General features: G+C 28.5%; 1 protein-coding gene across 1 annotated transcript; it reads right to left on the reverse strand.

Annotated features, from left to right (window-relative positions):
- Window positions 1–8978: 8978 nt before the first annotated feature.
- On the reverse strand, window positions 8979–11501 carry LOC118045712 (triacylglycerol lipase OBL1). Its single transcript, XM_035054405.2, has 5 exons — window positions 11045–11501; window positions 10718–10911; window positions 10589–10622; window positions 9681–10294; window positions 8979–9400 (listed from the first exon to the last, which is right to left on the reverse strand). Exons 1-5 carry the CDS (start codon window positions 11343–11345, stop codon window positions 9101–9103), a joined length of 1443 nt encoding a protein of 480 aa, XP_034910296.1. The 5' UTR covers window positions 11346–11501; the 3' UTR covers window positions 8979–9100.
- Between the last annotated feature and the right edge of the window lie 5271 nt (window positions 11502–16772).

The following is a 16772-nucleotide window of genomic DNA, read 5'->3' on the forward strand; positions in this document are numbered from 1 at the left end:
TGGAGGTGGGGGTGAAGCTTCAGTTTAATTGCGTGGACCGAGTTATGGGCTAACTATATTTGCTTACGATAGTGTTTAGTGAGTCCATGAGCGGAAACCCATGACCCGATATGATATGTATAGGCTAAAGAAAAAGAAATAAGCTTCCTTTTTCACATTTTGGCATGACTTTTTAACTATGATTTTTAATAATTTAAAAGTTATTTTTTATAAAAAAATAATTTAAAATAATTTTAATTTACAAGCATATTTGGTTAAAACTAACTTTTTTCTTAAAGAATATATGTAAGTTAGTATTCATAATCAAAAGTTTTAATTTTTGACTAAATCAAAATTTTGCAACAAACTTTTTTATTTCGGTTAAAATTTATTTCCAAATATTTATGAATCAAAACTTAAGAAAAAACTTAAATTAATTTGTAAAATCATACCAAATATAACCTAAATCAATTCAATTGTTTTTTTCTTTAAATTATCATTTGATAGTTAAACAATGAGAAAGAGACATGTTAGGGAATTTGCTAGCTAAGATTTTTTTTTTCTTTTATTTAATTAATTTTAGTGGACACAACATCAGTACAAGGTCTTGGGTGGTGATTATTTTCATTGGATTGCCAAATAACTTGTATAGAGAATTATATGGCATTACATGTGCAAACCGTTGTATAGAAGGACTTTAGCCCAAGATAATATATGCATCTAACTCTAAGTGATTGTTTGGTAATGTTATTGCATGTGAGGTTAAGAGTGAGATACATAAATATGTGTTTAGCTAAGTTAAAACTTGGTTTTGTTTTAATGGGACCTACTATAAATTAAAGCTGCACTTGAGGTTTAACAAAAACAAAAAAGTTGAGCTTTCCAAATAGCAGTTAACCTCAGTTTTTTAATTATCCATCAACAAACTAATTTGCCCACAAAACACATATTTCTGAAGAGAAAAAAAAGTCATTGGAGGAATATCAAACTTCACAAAACCTCAACGATTCCTCTAGAAAGTAGAAGAGAAAGATGAAAGGAAAAGGAGCAGAAACAGAGGAAAAATAAGAAGGAACACCGTCCATTGGCCAAGCAGCTCCCTCAATTCACCACCAATCTCTGTCGTTTCAATCGCCAGCTAGACATTGTCGCCACATAGAGTAGACTACTCTTCCCCTTCCCCTTCCCCTTCCCCTTCCCCTTCTTCAACTGCATTTTTTCTGTCTCCACTATTCTACAAAGTGAACAATAGAGAGCGTCTCCATTATTCAGGAGGCAGACCGAGTTCGGCCCAAACCTAAATGTATTGGACCGAGTCTGACCTAGTTAAAAAAAAAAAAAAAAAAAAGCCAAACAAAATTTCTAAGATATTGTGTTTTATTCGAAAAACTAGTGTTTAACATTATTCTATGGCACTATATAATTATATTAGAATTAAATGACTACGTTAACTTTAACAGCTAAAGAATTAAACCTGACATCCAGAGGCTTTTTCATCTTTTCATCATGGCTTTTTAGTTACTATCAATTTGATTAAGGGGCATTTTAGACTTTTAACAAATTAAATATATTTTAAAAAACAAAACGTTTGAGTGGGAGGCGCGTATGCTATTTGGGCGGCACGTGCAATACCTCTTGGTGTTCAAAATTTATTTTCCATAATAATGTTGAAAGCGACACACTTTCCTCTTCTCAATGATTAGGTGTGTGTGTTTGATGGAGCAACAATTAGGCTCTAATGAACTCTTTTCTTTTCTCCCTCTTGTAGCTTTGAATTCCCACCAACACTTCTAAAAATCAATTGTGTCATCCACTTTTATATTAATTTTGGTACTTATTCTTTGAATTACTATTTGTTTTGCTTTTAATAATTTTTTAAGTGTTTTTTTGAATTTCATCCCTATGCATTTTATTTCATTTAATGTTTTTATCTAATTTGGTCATCATTCTGTTGATTGCTCTTTTTTTTATTGTTTTCTTAATTTATTTCATTTTCAATTTATTTTCCTCATTATTTTCTTTCATTTAGCTTTTATACTAGATTTGGTTTTCATTGTTTTTATTGCTATTTTTTTTTTTTTTTAATTTTTGATGATTAGAAATTTTGCTTTGTGATTTTTTTGTGTTTTCTTTCTATGAGGTAATCTCGGTCTCATGACCCAGATTACTAGTTTTGAAAATTAACTCAATTTAACTTTTGTATTTTAAAAAAAATTAATTTTTTTTTTATCAATTTCATTCTTTGAAATTAGATTATTAGGCTTTGAGCTTCATGATTCTTTCCACTTTATTTTATATGAAGTTATCCCGATCTTATAACTCGAGTTGGATTAGGTTTTTCTTCTTAACATTTATTTTTTAAAATTGATTTTTTATTCCATCTTTCTATATTAGGTTATTGGGCTATGAGTTTTGTGATTTTTTCTCTCTTTTCTTTTTACAAAGTTATCTCAATCTCATATTTCAAGTTATGCGTTAGTCAAGTTAACATGGGTAGACTCAATTTTTTTTTCTTTAAATTTTGCCTTTCATTATTTAGTTTACTTAAAAGTTGAACTCTATTGTTTTATTCAATTTCTTTTAAATGAGGATATCACAGTCTTATGACAAAGCCATGAATCTGACTTGCTGACTCGAGTTAGGTTTTTTTGTCCTTTTTACATTTTTTTTCCAATTCGTCCTACAATGTTTGATTTACTAGTAAATGAGCTTCAAATTTTATTCACTTTTCTCTTTGTGATGTTATCTCATTCTCATTCAATTTTTTCTTTGTTATCAAATAAGATTGATGAGACATCTTTAGAGTATTTATAGGGTATCTTTTTATAATATTGACAAGTGTTCATTTTTTAGTGGTCATTAGAGTTTTTTTTTGTTGTTGTTTTTGTTGTTTTTTTTTTAATCATGTTATTAAATTAATCAAGATTATTGTACTCATTTGAATAAGTGACTTGGATCCTAAATTTTTTTTACTTCTTTAAAAATATTATCATCGCCTTAACATCATTTTTTACATTAGAAAAGATTTGATCCAACCCGCAATGTAGTACATATCTAGTTAAGCCTATAATCAGTAGTATTTATAACATATATCTAATTTTGCAGCACTAAAGTGAATAGTTATGGAAGAAGTAAACTAGGCTAAAGTTGAAGGTAAGTCTTCAACTTGTTTTCTAATAGTATCATTTTTATTTTTCAAATCTTCTAATGATTATGAATAACTAGCAATACAACATAATGATTCATTTACTTATGTTAATCTATCATATTTTTCAAGCAAATCATTATTTTCATTTTTTAGATTTTCTTGAATCTTTTTTAATGAACTATATATTGATCCTAACTTTTTAAATTCATCATATAAAGACTTAAGAGCATCATACAACTTCATATAAGAAAGGATGTTCTCATCATCCAAAGATTGTATCTCCTTTTCACTTTAATTGGCCATAAAACACATGTTTGCCATATGCTTTTCTTCAGCACTAGAGATAGAATATGAATCATCACTCTATAGCTTTCATTGCTCTCCTGTGATGATTATTCTTTTTGAAGAAGTGAACAATCTACTTTAATGTGTCCTTTCTTATTGCATTTAAAGCAACTTAGAAGTTCCTTGCTTGAATCTTTTTTATTCTCATCTTTCTTGAAATTTGAGAATCTTTTGCTTCTTTATTTCTTCTTTAGGATGTCTTATAATTGTCTTATAATCAATGAAATATCCTCCTCATCATCATCATGGTTATTAACATGATGCCAAATTTTCTTTGGCTTTTCTTCTTGTTCATGTTTTTCCATTATAATTTCATGTGTCATCAAAGAACCGATGAGTTCCTCCGATGAAAGTTTGGTAAGATATTTGGTTTCTCGAATTGCCGTCACCTTAGCTTCCCAAGTTTTTGGCAATGCATAAAATTTTTGCTTATGATATCGACACGAGTGCAAGTCCTCTCAAGAGCATTCAAAGTATTAGTAATAGCAGTTATTTTAGTAAAAGTGCTAGTAATTGATTCATTTGGAAGCATTTTAAATAACTCATATTTGTACATGCAAATCTATTTTATATTCTTTAACTTGATTTGTACCTTCATGAGTAATATCTAAAGCATGCAAAATGTCCTTAACATTTTTACAAGATGATATATTATTGAACTTCTTATATTCAAAGCACAATTAGAGTATTCATAGCCTTGATATTTATGGAAAATAACTTTTTATCTCCATTGATATATTAACTTCTAGTCTTAGAAACTTCTATGCCATCCTTAATTTTTTTAAGTCTATGAGATTCATATTTTATAGATAACTATAAATTATAATCAATAAATAAAAGATAAATGATCATCCTAGTCTTGCAAAATAAATATTATTATTTCCATCAAATAAAAATGGCCTAAAGGTAGATGATCGTTTACGGTAAAAGTGATTATATCATTCTATACAAGTCTAAACCACTTAAAAAAATAATATAAATATACACTTTTCTCCTACACTTTGGCAAGTGAAACCCAGCCGCCCATTTTCCCAAGTTTTCTCTCAATCTCTCAGATCTCCCCTTCTCTGGTTTCTATCTTTTCTTAGTCTTTTCCAGTTTTCAGGTTCAAAGTCTCGAGAAAAAACAAAGGTATCTAGCAATTCTTTATTTTGGTCAATTCCATTCCCAAATCTCCATTTCCCGTTTGGCCAATCTCATGGGAACACCTTGTTTAAAGCTCTGAAACCTATCAAATTGAAGCTATCAAGCTTTTTTTCCATGGCTATCCACTCTGCCGGTCTGGTCACTCTTCCTGTTTACCAGTGTTTTATTTATTTATCAGTGCGCGTGTATATATTATTATTATTATTATTATATACAATAACTAAAACAGTGAAATGCTGGACTGTTTTTTTTTTTTTTTTTTTAACTTTTAACTTTTTTTTTTTCGAAGCTTTTTTTTTCTTTTTTGTTTTTTTGTTAAGTTTTTAACTTAATTGTTTTTGTTAATATTAAATTATTTTCTATTTAGTTATCAATTTTTCATGATACAGGTTTTGAGTTTGATGGATTAACCCAAATTTTTTTTTAATTAATTATTTCGAATGCAGTCCACAGTGAAATGATTAGCGTCTTTTTTTTTTTTGCTTTGTTTTTTAAGTTGTTTTTTTTCTTTTTTCTTTGTTTTTTTAAGCTGTTCTGTTTTCTTTATTTTTTTTAACTACTCATTGTTTCAATGTGCAAGTCTACAGTAAAACGCTGAGTTGTCTTATTTTTTTTTTCAGGCTTTTTTTTCTTTCTTTTTCTTATTTATTTTTTTAAGCTATTTTTTTTTCTTTTTTTTTAATTAATTTTTTTTTTTGAATTTTTTTTTGTTAATATTAAATTTTTTTTTTTATTTAGTTATCAATTTTTCATGATACAGGTTTTTGGTTTGATGGGTTAACTCGGATTTTTTTTATTTTTCTTTTTAATTAATTTTTTTTAGTGCAGTCCACAGTAAACGCTTAGCTGTCTTTTTTTTTTTGCTTTGTTTTTTTAAGTTGTTTTTTTTCTTCTTTCTTTGTTTTTTTAAGCTGTTTTGTTTTCTTTGATTTTTTAATGAATATTTTTTTTTGTTTATTTTTTTTTGTTAACATTTAACTTTTTTCTATTTAGTTATCAAACTTTTATTATATGAGTTCCGGGTTTGACGCGTTAACCTGGATTTTTTTCTGGTTTTTATTTTTAATTAATTTTTTTGTTTAATTTAGTTTGTTAATGCTAATTTTTTTTTCTATTTAGTTATCAAACTTTCATGACACGGATTCCGGGTTTGACGGGTTAACCCAGCTATTTATGGGTTAACCCGTATTTTTTTTTTCTTATTCAGTTATCAAACTTTCATGACATGAATCCCAGATTTGACGGGTTAACCTGGTTTGAAGGATTAACCTAGTTAATTCAGATTTTTTTTCCTTTTCTTCATTAATTTTTTTCTTCGTGAAGGCTTTTTTTTTAATTAATATTTTTTTTGTTTAGTATTTTTGCTTTTGTTTGCTTTTTAATTATTTTTTTAAATTTAGTTTGTTAATATTAAGTTTTTTTTTCTATTTAGTTAGCAAACTTTCATGACACGAATCCCAAGTTTGATGAATTAACCTAATTTGACGGGTTAACCCTGTTAATTCAATTTTTTTTTCTTTTTCTTCATTAGTTTTTTTTTTCTTCCTATAGGTTTTTTTTCTTTGTTTTTGTTCTTTTTAATTAATCTTTTTTTTTTGTTCATTTTAGTTTATTAATGTTAATTTTTTTCTATTTAGTTATCACACTCTCATGACACAAATCTCAAGTTTGACGCTAACCTGATTTGGTGGGCTAACCCAGTTAATTCATATTTTTTTCTTTTTCTTTATTAGTTTTTTTTTCAATTTCATCTTTAAATATTGTAATTAATTATAACTGACATCAATCTTTTTTCTTTCAATTTATGACACGAATCCTAAGTTTGACGGGTTAAACTAATTTATTAAATTTTTTTTCTTTTTCTTAAGTAGCTTTTTTCTTTTGATTCCATCTTTTTAATATCAATTTGATTAAGAATTAAAATTTATGATTTGTTTTGTATACTGGTCATTAAATTATTGTGATCTTATGAGGGGATTTTATTGTACCCCTCCTTGCAAAGCACTATTCATCGGAATAATGCTTTGTTTTATTGTTTTTTTCTTTCAAATAATCTTTTTTTTATTTATTTCATTATGTAATATTAATTTTTTTTTCGTTTTAATTATCACACTTTTATAACAAAACCTTGCAACCAGACTCATATCAAAGGCTCCGGGTTTGATGTTGCAACAAAACTCACTTAAACTTGGGTCATGCAAGTTTAATATTATTATTAATATTATAAATATAACTTTTGGATCATGAGTAACAGATAGACCCAATGTTTTTAGGTATAACTTTGTAGAAAAACCTAACATTTTTAAATTTTAACTTTTTTGAATATTTTTTATTTAAAAAAAATAACTCGCAACATAGCGCGGGCCACAGTAAAACACTGATGCTTTAGGTTTTTTTTTTTTTTTTAAGTTGTCTTATTTTTTTTTAGCTGTTTTTTATGCCTTTTGGGATTTTTTTTGCTTCTTTCTTTGGTTTTTTTTCTTTTAACAAAATTTTTTTTGTTTAATTTAGTTTATTAATGTTAAATTTTTTTATTTAGTTATCAGACTTTCATGACACGTTTTCCAAATTTAACGGGTTAACCTGGTTTGACAAGTTAACCTAATTTTTTTTTTTTTTGCTTTTTATTCTTTTTAATTCATTTTTTTTGTTTAGTTTAATTTGTTAATGTTAAATTTCTTTCTATTTAGTTATTAGACTTTCATGACACATATCCTGAGTTTCACGGGTTAACCTGGTTTCACGGGTGAACCCAGTTAATTCTGGGTTGACCTGTCAACTTTTTTTTTCATAAATTTTTTTGTTTAATTTAGTTTGTTAATGTTTTTTTTTTTTATTTAGTTATCAGACTTTCATGACACAGATCCTGGGTTTAACGGATTAACATGGTTTGACGAGTTAACCCATATTTTTTTTTCTTTTTCATTAATTTTTTTCGTTTAGTTCAGTTTGTTAATATTCATTTTTTTTTTAATTTAGTTACCAGACATTCATGACACGGATCCCGGGTTTAACGGGTTAACTTGGTTTGACGAGTTAACCTGGAATTTTGTTTTTGCTTTTTTTTTCTTTTTAATTATTTTTTTCGTTTAGTTTAGTTTGTTAATGTTAAATTTCTTTCTCTTTAGTTTTTTTTTCTTCTTAGAGGTTTTTTTTTCTTTTATGTTTTCTTTTTAATTAATTTAGTTTATTAATATTAAATTTTTTTCTAAGTAGTTCTTGGCTGATGCCTTTAATTTTTTTTTTTTAGTTGTTTTTATGTCTTTGACTATGGACTGCACAGTGCAGTCCACAGTGAAAAGACTGATGCCTTTTGTTTTTTTTTTTATTAATTTTTTTTGTTTAATTTAAATTGTTAATGTTAAATTTTTTTCTATTTAGTTATCAAACTTTTATGACACGGATTCCGGGTTTGATAGGTTAACCTGATTTGATGAGTTATATAGCCCAGTTAATTCTGGATTAACCCATTAATTTGTTTTTTTCTTTTTTAATTATCAAACTTTCACGATGCGAATTCAAGGTATGACAGGTCAACTTGGTTTGAAGGGTTAACCCAATTAATTCATTTTTTTTTTCTTCATTAGTTTTTTTTCTTCCTGTTGGTTTTTTTTCTTTGTTTTTTTTTTTTTTTAACTAATCTATTTAATTATCACACTTTTATGACATGACCTTGCAACCAAAGCCATGTCCAATGCTATTGGGTCTGGTATTGCAGTCCAGACACTTTTATGCTAAGAGTTAGCCCAAGTTTAATGTTATTATTAATATTATAAATATTACTCTTGGGTCAGGTATTGGAACCAAACCTAAGACTCTTGGATATAATTTTACAAAAAAACTACTTTTATATCTTGGTTATTTTTGAAATGCAAAAAATAATTGACCTGAGGCATCGCGCGGGGCATGTAACTAGTATATTATAAATGGGTACACTATTTCGAAAGATCAGATTCATTCACTTTGTTTCTTTACCAAGCCTATTGAAGAAACTTAAGCTTCCACCGGAAGAAAAAATATATATGTTTTTTTATGCTATTACTCCTATTATTTAGGTTGGGAATAATATGCTATTTCTAGATTAGAATGAAGTGATTCGCAGCAGGTAATCTAACACTCAATATATAGTTTCATTGAATAGGTTTTTCCCGATTCTTTACTTCAATTAACCGAAATTGATCGGTTTTTTATTTTTGATTTAAAAAATAAAAATTCTCAGTTTATTTATTAATAAAAATCGAAGAAAAACTGCTAGAACCTCTATTCAATAATTTTATAAAGAATCAAAGATAAAGATATTACAAAATTTATTGTCATAAATACAAACTAATGCAAACTTTTGTTTTAATCATATGAAATATATTGTCATAAATACAAACTAATTTACAATAATTCATATCTTGAAAAGAAAGTATATATAAAAAACGATTACGATTTCTTTCAATCAACTTCTCCGAAGTAATAAACCGTCAGCCATGATCATCAATCTTCTGTTGCATCCGAATTAGAGACGCTTCCACATTTTGGGTCTTGAAGACGGTGGTACAAAGTGTCAGATCCCAACCGTGTTAAATTAACGTAATCTTGTGGAGTGTGAGCTGACAAACCTGGGAGTATCAGTCCATACCATCTAAGCAGTATCAGCAACCATGGTTCTTTATAATCGGCCCCCTTTCTGTAGGGTAAAATGAAGCTTCTTACTAGCTCCCATATTGCATTTAGAAACCTCGGTATAGCAGCAAATACCGATATATAGTTCTTGTGTGGTTCCTCTGAAACTATCTGCAATATTGAAAGGACTCACGTTCATGAACATTTCAGGGCAGCACAACAAGGATGAATTCTAACATTATTGCCAAGTTTCATTGCAAATTATGATAATTTCTCGAAAAGACATCGTGCCCTATGTTTAGAGTGATATTTCTTCTTTTTAAAGGGAAAAAAAAGCAGCTGCAACATTCAAAATAATGCTAAAAATCAATCTTGTTATAGCTGGTGTAGTGGCATGCATAATTGTGTGTATATATTGATGCTTTTGCATGAAGAGGTTTCAGCATTTTACCTTCCCACAATAGCAGCTATTATAGTAGACGCATGTACCAAAATGCTTGAAAAGAAATGTCGAATCATCTATGGGCAACCTGGTAATCACATCATTACAATAAACGAATCTCACGTACTTAAACCCGTGCTTTTGCATCTGGCTCTCCATGAACCTCTTGAATTCCCCATCTCCAACTCTTGGCTGACCAAATGTGTACACGCCTTCCAGCCTGTCTAATAACCTTGTCTCTTCATGCATTGCTAGAACAGCTGGGAAGAGAGTTGCAAGTGCGCCACCCATGCTGTGACCAGTCAATATAAATTTTGTCTTTTCGTTTTGTTCAAGAAGTTGTTTCAATTTCTCTCTTATAGTGTAGTAAGCTATCGGTTGGCCACCGGCGCCTTGTTTAAATTCCGGAGGCCAGCCTCCGTCCATTAATAAACCCAATGCTTTCATAAAGCCACCATGAATTTTTCCTATGCCAGGAAACTCATACCAGGAGATATCAAAATCAGTACACCATGCATCCGCATCAAAGGCTTCCGTACCTCTAAAGGCCACGACAATCATGTCAGGGTCTGCATTTTTATCATGAAGCATGAAGCCTTGTGTTGTAAGTTTTTTTTGAAAATCTGCAGACACACCATTGATCGTTGTTATCTAGTGATTTGCGATGAGGGAAAAAAAATGAAGGTTTTGTCTGCATTTGATCAAGGTTAATGGAGAAAACGGAAAGTTCAAAGATGCAGGAGGAAAGAAACTTGTGCAAAATGGTTAGAATAAGATGATGATGAAGAAAGTTTTGGACAGTCATCAGTGAAAATGTGATCAGGTGATCATGGATCTTGTCCAGTTATGGATGGAAGTTCTCATATACACGCATGTATGATTGTCGAAATAATTTTCCCAATAAGATCGTTTCTTACCATTCCAAAAATCATAGTATCCAATTAATTCCATCTGCAAAAACAATTGTAAGCATTAGTTAATTCATGGGTTAGCGGGTCTGTATAAGGATTTGCAGCATAAAATTTAAGAGTTTTCACACCATTTACCTTCCAGTGATTTCTAACAGCATTTTCGACAAAGGCTTTGTTCTCATAAGCTACCTTTGCAGCCATTACAGAGAGTGCACTGTAGTATCTGCTATCACCATGTTTGATATTCTTGTCTAAATCCACACGCTTGTCTAAATGTCCAGCAAATGATAAGAAAGTTTTTGATTCCTTAACTGGTCTTTCCACCCTACCTGCACATGATTATCAAATTCAGGTTAATAAACACATAATCTTCTTCTTCTTCTTTTTAATGATGAATCAAGTCCATAACATGTTTGAACCTGGAAAACGAGGACTAAGTGACATTTATAGCCGGGAACTAACCTCGTAAAGAATTTATGAAGAGCACAAAAATATTACGGTTACATGATATAAGGTTTAGCCACATCTCAGCTCTTGCTCCGAGCCATGCCATTGGCCTGGCTATAGATTGCAGGATTTTTTGTGATAGCAGAGAGAGAAATATAAGCCATCGACGACGCAGATTCTCCTCCTTTCCAGCTGGGAAGTCCACAAATGCTTTTTTCTCGATGTCGTCTTTCCATAGTATACGAAACACATTCAGATAACTCACTTCTTCAGGTCGCAACACCAAATAATTGCCAGAAAAATTTACAGAAGTCATAATATATATTTTATACGCTTGGGAGCATGAATCTGCCCAGAAGACTTTATTTTCAATCCTTTCAAGGGAAGATTTATAGCAACTGTTTCTGATTACTCATCTCTAAATGAGTATTTAACTTTTTTGAAGACAAAAGTTAATAATAATGGAAGTAAATGTGAAGACTCTACTACTTTGTTAATAATATTTGTTATTGACTAAGGATTGATTAAACATTAATATAGGAACAAAAAGAACAATATTATTATCATTGAGTTATTTATATGAGAGTAGGTTGAAACCAAAAGAACAATCTTCACATGGCGGAGGTTCTTCGTTACAGTACTCGCTCAAGGGAAGAATATTTTTCTAATTTGGCGTGGGACAGATGCCATTTGCCAATTGCTTGGACGTGCAGAGTTGGAGATTCTAGTTCTGATTTTTTTTTATATAAAGTCTCTTCTTTTCGCCACAAAAATGGAATAAGATCCCATGAGTGTCTCTGAGGTAAATCATATGGTTCCAAGACTGCACCTTTCATGATGCACGTTTATTCTATATAAGAAATTAATAATAAATATATACCTCATCGGCATAACCGATGCCAAATGAAATCGGTTATATTATATAATATTATTTCGTGATGCATGCTTGAAATCAAATATTATATAATGCAAATTTGAGAAATATATATATATATATATATTGCTAATTTGCAATCATAATGCACGTATTTTAATATGGAAAATTTTTAGGTTAAATACTTGATATCGTTGAAAACAAACTATATTTATGATTTTAAAAAAAATTAAAAATGCTCGACCAGTTGAATTAAAAAAAAAATTAATTTTTAAAAATTAGTCAACTGATTAAATTAATAAAATTACTTTTATTGTTTAGAATAAGTTTTTCTTTGTTTGGTATATATATATAATATATATATAAAGAAAGCTAAATGGTAAAAAAAAAGAATGAAATTGGAATACATTGCTAAATTCAGTTCATTGATTTCTTAGGGAACTATTATTAAGATATCATCGTTGTTGCTGTACTGCTGCAGATTATCAAGATAAGGCCACACGCACGCTAAATTCAGTTCATTTATTTCATATGGTATTGGTAGTTCTAACACTCCTCTCTTGTAATCTGTCGCTTAAGGTATGTCTAGTATATTGGGCTCAATTATTATATTGAATTAGATATTTATTATTCTAACACTCCTCATCACGTGTAAACTGTCTTTTCAAGTTTGTCAAGTAGATTAGGCTCTAGGATCTTTACTATTTATTGTGTGTATACATAGGCTTAAATATAGCTTCACTAGTATATTGAATTGATAATCGAGTCTGGTTCCATCTAAAAAAGTTAAACATTACGGTAGGTTTTCATTTTCAACTTTATATATTACTTTATATATTAATTATTTATTGTGTGTGGGATTGGTGATATTTTATAAGTAGTTAAGTGAAACTTAAATATTTATGATACTATTGGATAAAAAAGTGAGTCATAGCTTGTCAGCCAATCAATTTACTTACTGATATCCATTTGGTTGTTATATATATATATTTAAAGGAGTTGCCTCTTTCCACTATTAATTTCAGTCCACCCATGACCACTTGAGAAATCAATCATGTTCTTTCCATGTAGCTCAAAACAATCATGTTGTTACATATAAAATAAAACTATGTCAAGTTTAGCAACTAGTGATTGTTGATCATAAAATAAGGAAATAAAGCAGCATTGTTTATGAATTGAAGAATCTATCAAACTAAAAAAGTTGAATGAGTAGTTGATCAAAGGTTATGATCTATTAAAAGGTAATGATTAATTAATAATATTTGAATAAACACATAACTAGAGAGAAAAGGTCATAGTAAGAGAAGAAGTTCTCTATAAAATAAATAATAAGTAGGAGATTAAAGTACAATTTCCATGTATCAATAAAAAAAGAATTTAGCTTGTATTAGAATATAATAAATATTTTTTATCTGATATATATATATATATATATAAATAGTAGGATTCAAACTCTGTAACATTATAAATAGGATCAAATGCTACTATAAACTAAGGCCAACCCAACATATTCAAATTTCTGCAATTTATATTCCATCTTTTCCTACAAGGTTTTATTTCTTTAGATTTATTTATTAATTTCCTTTTTTTATTACTTTATTTATTGTCTACACCTAAGATAATTGCAAGCAATTGTTCTCATAAGCTGAGACATCAGAAATATTTGAAACTAATGTACAGGTGTATATTACATGAAATATACATTGAATTAACCTGTATTGGGATTTCATATGGAAAGATTACATGTTTCTATGAAAATGCTCAAGAAGTGATCCTTAAACTTAATATCATTAAGTTATATTATATAAGAAATGTTATACTTTAATCTTAACTACATATTGTCCTAATCAAGGGTAATAAATGAGCAAATATTAGATATAACATGAATTATATGAAGGTATTTAAGTGATTAAGAAAGGATTTAACATCTTAGGTGAATTAGAAAAAATATTCCACATGTTCTCAAATATTATTTATCATGAAATCATTGTGCTAAGTAGAATTAAATTTGAAAAAAGTTTTAATTCTTATTCAAATTATCAATGATTATAATGTTGAAAACATATATAATTTAATAGAGCAAACACATTTCATGCTATAATATCTAAATCAAAACATTCTTGATGAAAAAATAATAATTATTCTAAAAATTTACTCATTAAAAAGTTAAGTCAAACCACACATGACTTTTTTAACATTTAGGAGATTAAGACATTCTTGATGAAAAGATAATAATAATTCTAAAAAATTACTAATTAAAAAGTTAAGTCAAATCACACATGACTTTTCTAAGATTTAAGAGATCATGACACGTTGCTAGACGGTACATTTGATCTATAAATATAGATCAATTAATTATTGAATTTGTTTAAACCTAGTTTATTTAGGATTATGATTTTTATGTGGTCTAACTTATTAGGAACCTAATAAGTCGCACATATTAAACACTATTAATCAAAAATAAAATCGAAATAATTAATCAAGTGTGACTTAATTATGAATTAAGTTTTAGAGTTTAAGAATTAAAATGTAATTAATACAAGGGATTATAATTCTAAACTTAGAAAAATCAAGTAGGGACTTCATTGAATAAATTTGAAAAATTATTCTGAAATAATATGTATGATATTATTTAAGGGCAAAGTGATATTTTTCCATGGTTATTAAGTTTTTCCTATGAATAAAATGTTATGTCTAATGTTTTGTATGTACAATGTATTGTACACACTCTACCTATACTAATATTCAGAGTTAGAGAAAAGAAAAGGCTAGCAATTAAGGCACATAGATCTCTTTTTTCTAAAAAGGTTTTAGGATATTTCTCATTGGTGGTTCGTGTGGATTAGTTTTAGAGGCCAGACACTTAGATAACTTATGACATGAGATATCCTAGTCTTGAAGAAGTTGATAAAACCTTAGAAAAAAGATCTGATCCTAAAGTAATCTTTGCTCAAATCATAAATGATCCTACAATATCTAATTGGATATATTATTCGAACTCTAAAAAAATTAAATTATTGTGTAACTAGATCATTGAGATTTTTTTTTTAAAAAAAAAGTTAAATTACCATTTTTGCTGCATCTAAGAGTTTTAGGAAACCTAACATGTACATATTTAAGGGACAAATCCTAGGAAAATCTACAATAATAAGCATTTTAGTAGGGATGTTTAGAATGTTTTTACCTTCCACAATATGGTATTTTTTAGTATATTGGATGTAGCAATAATCACAACCCAATCTGAGCATGATAACTTGTAACACTCTACATACTCCTCAAGTAGAGAAACAACCATAAGTTAATTGGCTCCATAAAATTTTTATTCCATTCTATAACCTATTATTGAGTAATGTTATGCCTCACGATAATATTATTTAGATGCTTAGGACTATAAGAAGCCATATTGGTCATGTCTGAGGTTCATGAAAGGCTTCGTGGAGCTAACCAATCTATAATTAAGATGGAAGTGGCTTATCATAAACAATGGCTTTTATTGGCCATCCACAACCAAGAATTGCATTAGTTATGCAAAAACAACGCTAAGAATGTTAATAGTTTGGCCAAATCCAACATGCACTTTATAATAAATCCAATATATTGGTCAAAACATGGCTATTCAAAGGGAGGGAAATAGACATAATTGGCAAGATATATCTTTAATAATCAAGAGGACATAACTACATTATAACAGTTAATCAGTCATGAATTACTTCATCAAAAGGATGGAATATATTCTTTATCAATCGATCAATCAAGAAAAATTGATCAAATTCATTAAGGAGAATATCATATATAAATTTGGTTCCCCATAAACAATCACAATTGACCAAGAGTTGGTATGAACTGGAAAGGATATGAAGTGATTTGAATAGGATTATGGACTTAAAACAATCCATTTTACTATTTATAAATAAAGAAAAAAACTAACCAACAAAACTCTTACCCTCAACATTAAAAAATTAGTCATAAATAATCCTAAAGTATGGTATGGTGACCATATAGGACTTAACAAAGACTATTTTAAGAACCTTATCATTTACTCTAACATATGGTCATGATGCCATATTAACTAGAGAGTTTAAATTACAATTCCTTAAAAGGGTTGTGTAATATAATATGGATAGCTTAGATTATCAATCAACTATATTAGCTGATATAAAGGACTTGGATGAGGTAACACTTTATATTTTAGATTATTTTCTAGCATATATGAGAAAGGTAAAGAAGGCACATAATAAATGTGTTCAGTTGAAATATTTCTTAAATAGAAAGTGATTTGGAATGAAAGGCCATACTCCTAATTGTCTATGAGAATTAAAAAATATAACAAATAGTCACCTAACTAGAAGGGACTAAAATTTATTTGCAATGTTTTTAAAGGAGGTTCTTATCACTTAGCTAACCAAGATACGAAAATACATTATTGATTAATCAATGATTGTTATTTGAAGAAATATTATCGCCACTAGAATACTAAGCTAGAAGATGGTGTTCTTGAAGGAATTGAGGGATTGACTTGGAATTAACAACCATAAGATTACTCTAAGATTATTGTTGTTGCATCTCAAGTATAATTAATTATGCTTGAATTTATAAATTGGTTCAAATTTGAGTTTCTCTTTAAATCATGAATTCAAACTATTAAACAATCATATAATATAAAAAAATAATATTATTTTTCAAAAATATCGGTATATGAACATTATTCAGTTGCGAAATAACTAATGATTATAACTTTATAAGATTTCCTAGATGAATGAGCCCTATCAAGGTCATTCAATGCCTTCTTTCATGATGGTCTTTGTTGTTTGAAAAGAGTGAAGGTAGTATTGACAGAACTTTTAAAGAGATCATTTTTGTACATGAATA

The sequence above is a fragment of the Populus alba genome, chromosome 5 (assembly GCF_005239225.2).
Source record: "Populus alba chromosome 5, ASM523922v2, whole genome shotgun sequence".
Classification (NCBI taxonomy): Eukaryota; Viridiplantae; Streptophyta; class Magnoliopsida; order Malpighiales; family Salicaceae; genus Populus; species Populus alba.

Excerpts from the sequence above, each read along its gene's own strand:
- LOC118045712 (XM_035054405.2), bottom strand. The coding sequence starts at position 11,345 with ATGACTTCTGTAAATTTTTCTGGCAATTATTTGGTGTTGCGACCTGAA. Across the intron at positions 10,623-10,717 it reads CTGTTAGAAATCACTGGAAG|ATGGAATTAATTGGATACTA; the intron begins GTAAATGGTGTG and ends TTGTTTTTGCAG. Across the intron at positions 9,401-9,680 it reads ATAGCTGCTATTGTGGGAAG|ATAGTTTCAGAGGAACCACA; the intron begins GTAAAATGCTGA and ends TCAATATTGCAG.